This window comes from Morone saxatilis, unplaced genomic scaffold (assembly GCF_004916995.1).
Source record: "Morone saxatilis isolate NCDOM2014 unplaced genomic scaffold, NCSU_SB_2.0 Contig2, whole genome shotgun sequence".
In the NCBI taxonomy this organism is placed as follows: domain Eukaryota; kingdom Metazoa; phylum Chordata; class Actinopteri; family Moronidae; genus Morone; species Morone saxatilis.
In genome coordinates, this window is record NW_023339762.1 from 13,955,202 (window position 1) to 13,956,778 (window position 1,577).

The window sequence follows — 1,577 nt, forward strand, 5'->3', positions numbered from 1 at the left end:
TCTTCCAGTGTTCAACGATGGCCTTTACCACATAGACCAGAGGTCTATGACAGGGATCATTGTTGGTGTGAGCATCGCCTTGGCCTGTATTGTTATGTGTGCCTTGATCCTCATCAGTAAGGGCAGACCAAGGTACTGATCATAATAATATTTGAATAATAAAAAATAGTTGACAGTTATTTTGTAAAACATAAACAATTAGTTTTTTTCTGACATTTGTTGGCATTATTATTTGTGTATGACTTATAGAAAATCCTCCAGTCACAAAGTCATTGCTGTGGGGGCTGCTGAAGATCCACTTACTGGTTTGTCCCTGCCCAGTGAACACCTTACAGAGAATGTGGAGGCCCTTATACCCATGATAAGTGCTCGCTTTATAGATGCCAAGGTGAGACACACACAACAGAGTGATTAGTGTGTAGTTCAGTAAGTTTCACAGGTGCATGTTTAAAAAAATCTGTATCACTCATATATTTTCTCATTTGTTCCAGGGTGGATCTAATATAATCATAAATAGTGCGGGTGCAGTCAGCAGTAAGAATCAAAGCAAGAGGTGGTTACTCTTCAAGAGAGACATCAGGAATCCAGCTGAAAGTGATGTAAGTGATGAGACATTACTCTGGTCAGTCAGCTTTCTTTTAAGTCAAATGTTTTTTTATTATAATTCAACCTTTATCTTCTCTGTTTCCTTAGATTGAGAGGAGAGCCAGCTTGTATGAGGCTGGAAAAACCGTTCTGAGGTACGAGGAGCGTTCAGGTTCAGCACCCCTGCCCCCTTCGTCCCGGGAGATCATCTACGGACCTTACCACTCGGAGAGCTCTCACACCAGCGAGGGCAGCCAAGAGACGGGAGACTCTGGACACTACTCCAACGAAGAAAGCAACGAAGAGATGAGCAACCCTTCGACCAGCCAAAGCTCCAGACCTGAATCTTTTGGGCCAGACGATATTACCACTGTTGCTGAGCTGAAGCAGTCTTTTGAAGTGGAAAATGAGGAGATGCTGAGTCGTCCCCTCCATCACTCCGCCCCAGACACTACCAGGCTCTGTTGCACCTCAGAGGGCGCTCATCCTGCCCTCCACACGTCCCAAGCAGTCGGGTCCTGACACCACTTGGCCTAGATCTCTCTCCAGCAGCCGAAGCTAAGCCACTTCTACCTTGTTTGCTTCCTGAGTTGAGCCCCTCGGTTATTTCCTGAGGCACAAGGGATCAGGAGGCCAGCTGCTGCGATGGAGGAAATGTGCTTTTACTTCAGATCTACCTCAGGATTTTGTATGAATGTTCGTTATAACATTTTATTTCCTTTTTTCCTTTTTTTAACTTTCTACCTGTTTGTCTGTGTTTGGCGTTGTCTGTCCTAAACCAAAGCTCACCCATGATGAATGTTAAAAAGAATGTCTCAAATGTACTGTGATACATTTTCATTATATTTAATTACTTTCCACTGGAGCAGAGGGTGTAGTTGAGCTCTTTTGACTGATTATCTACCTCCGTGTTCTGTTATTGTACATACATTACTACCTCCTTTTCACCACGTATGGTGCAGTATTATCTCAGACTCAGGGGACAAGGTGAA

At 43.9% G+C, this 1,577-nt stretch overlaps 1 protein-coding gene across 1 annotated transcript in view; it reads left to right on the forward strand.

The window, feature by feature from the left end:
• The window catches only part of LOC118330448 (protogenin B-like), a 14,988-nt gene extending 13,411 nt beyond the window's left edge, over positions 1 to 1,577 (forward strand). The window contains exons 16-19 of the mRNA XM_035664974.1: positions 9 to 132; positions 250 to 388; positions 492 to 599; positions 694 to 1,577. Of these exons, the coding sequence (XP_035520867.1) occupies positions 9 to 132; positions 250 to 388; positions 492 to 599; positions 694 to 1,107 (785 nt within the window). The 3' untranslated portion in view covers positions 1,108 to 1,577. The remainder of the gene's footprint in view (positions 1 to 8; positions 133 to 249; positions 389 to 491; positions 600 to 693) is intronic.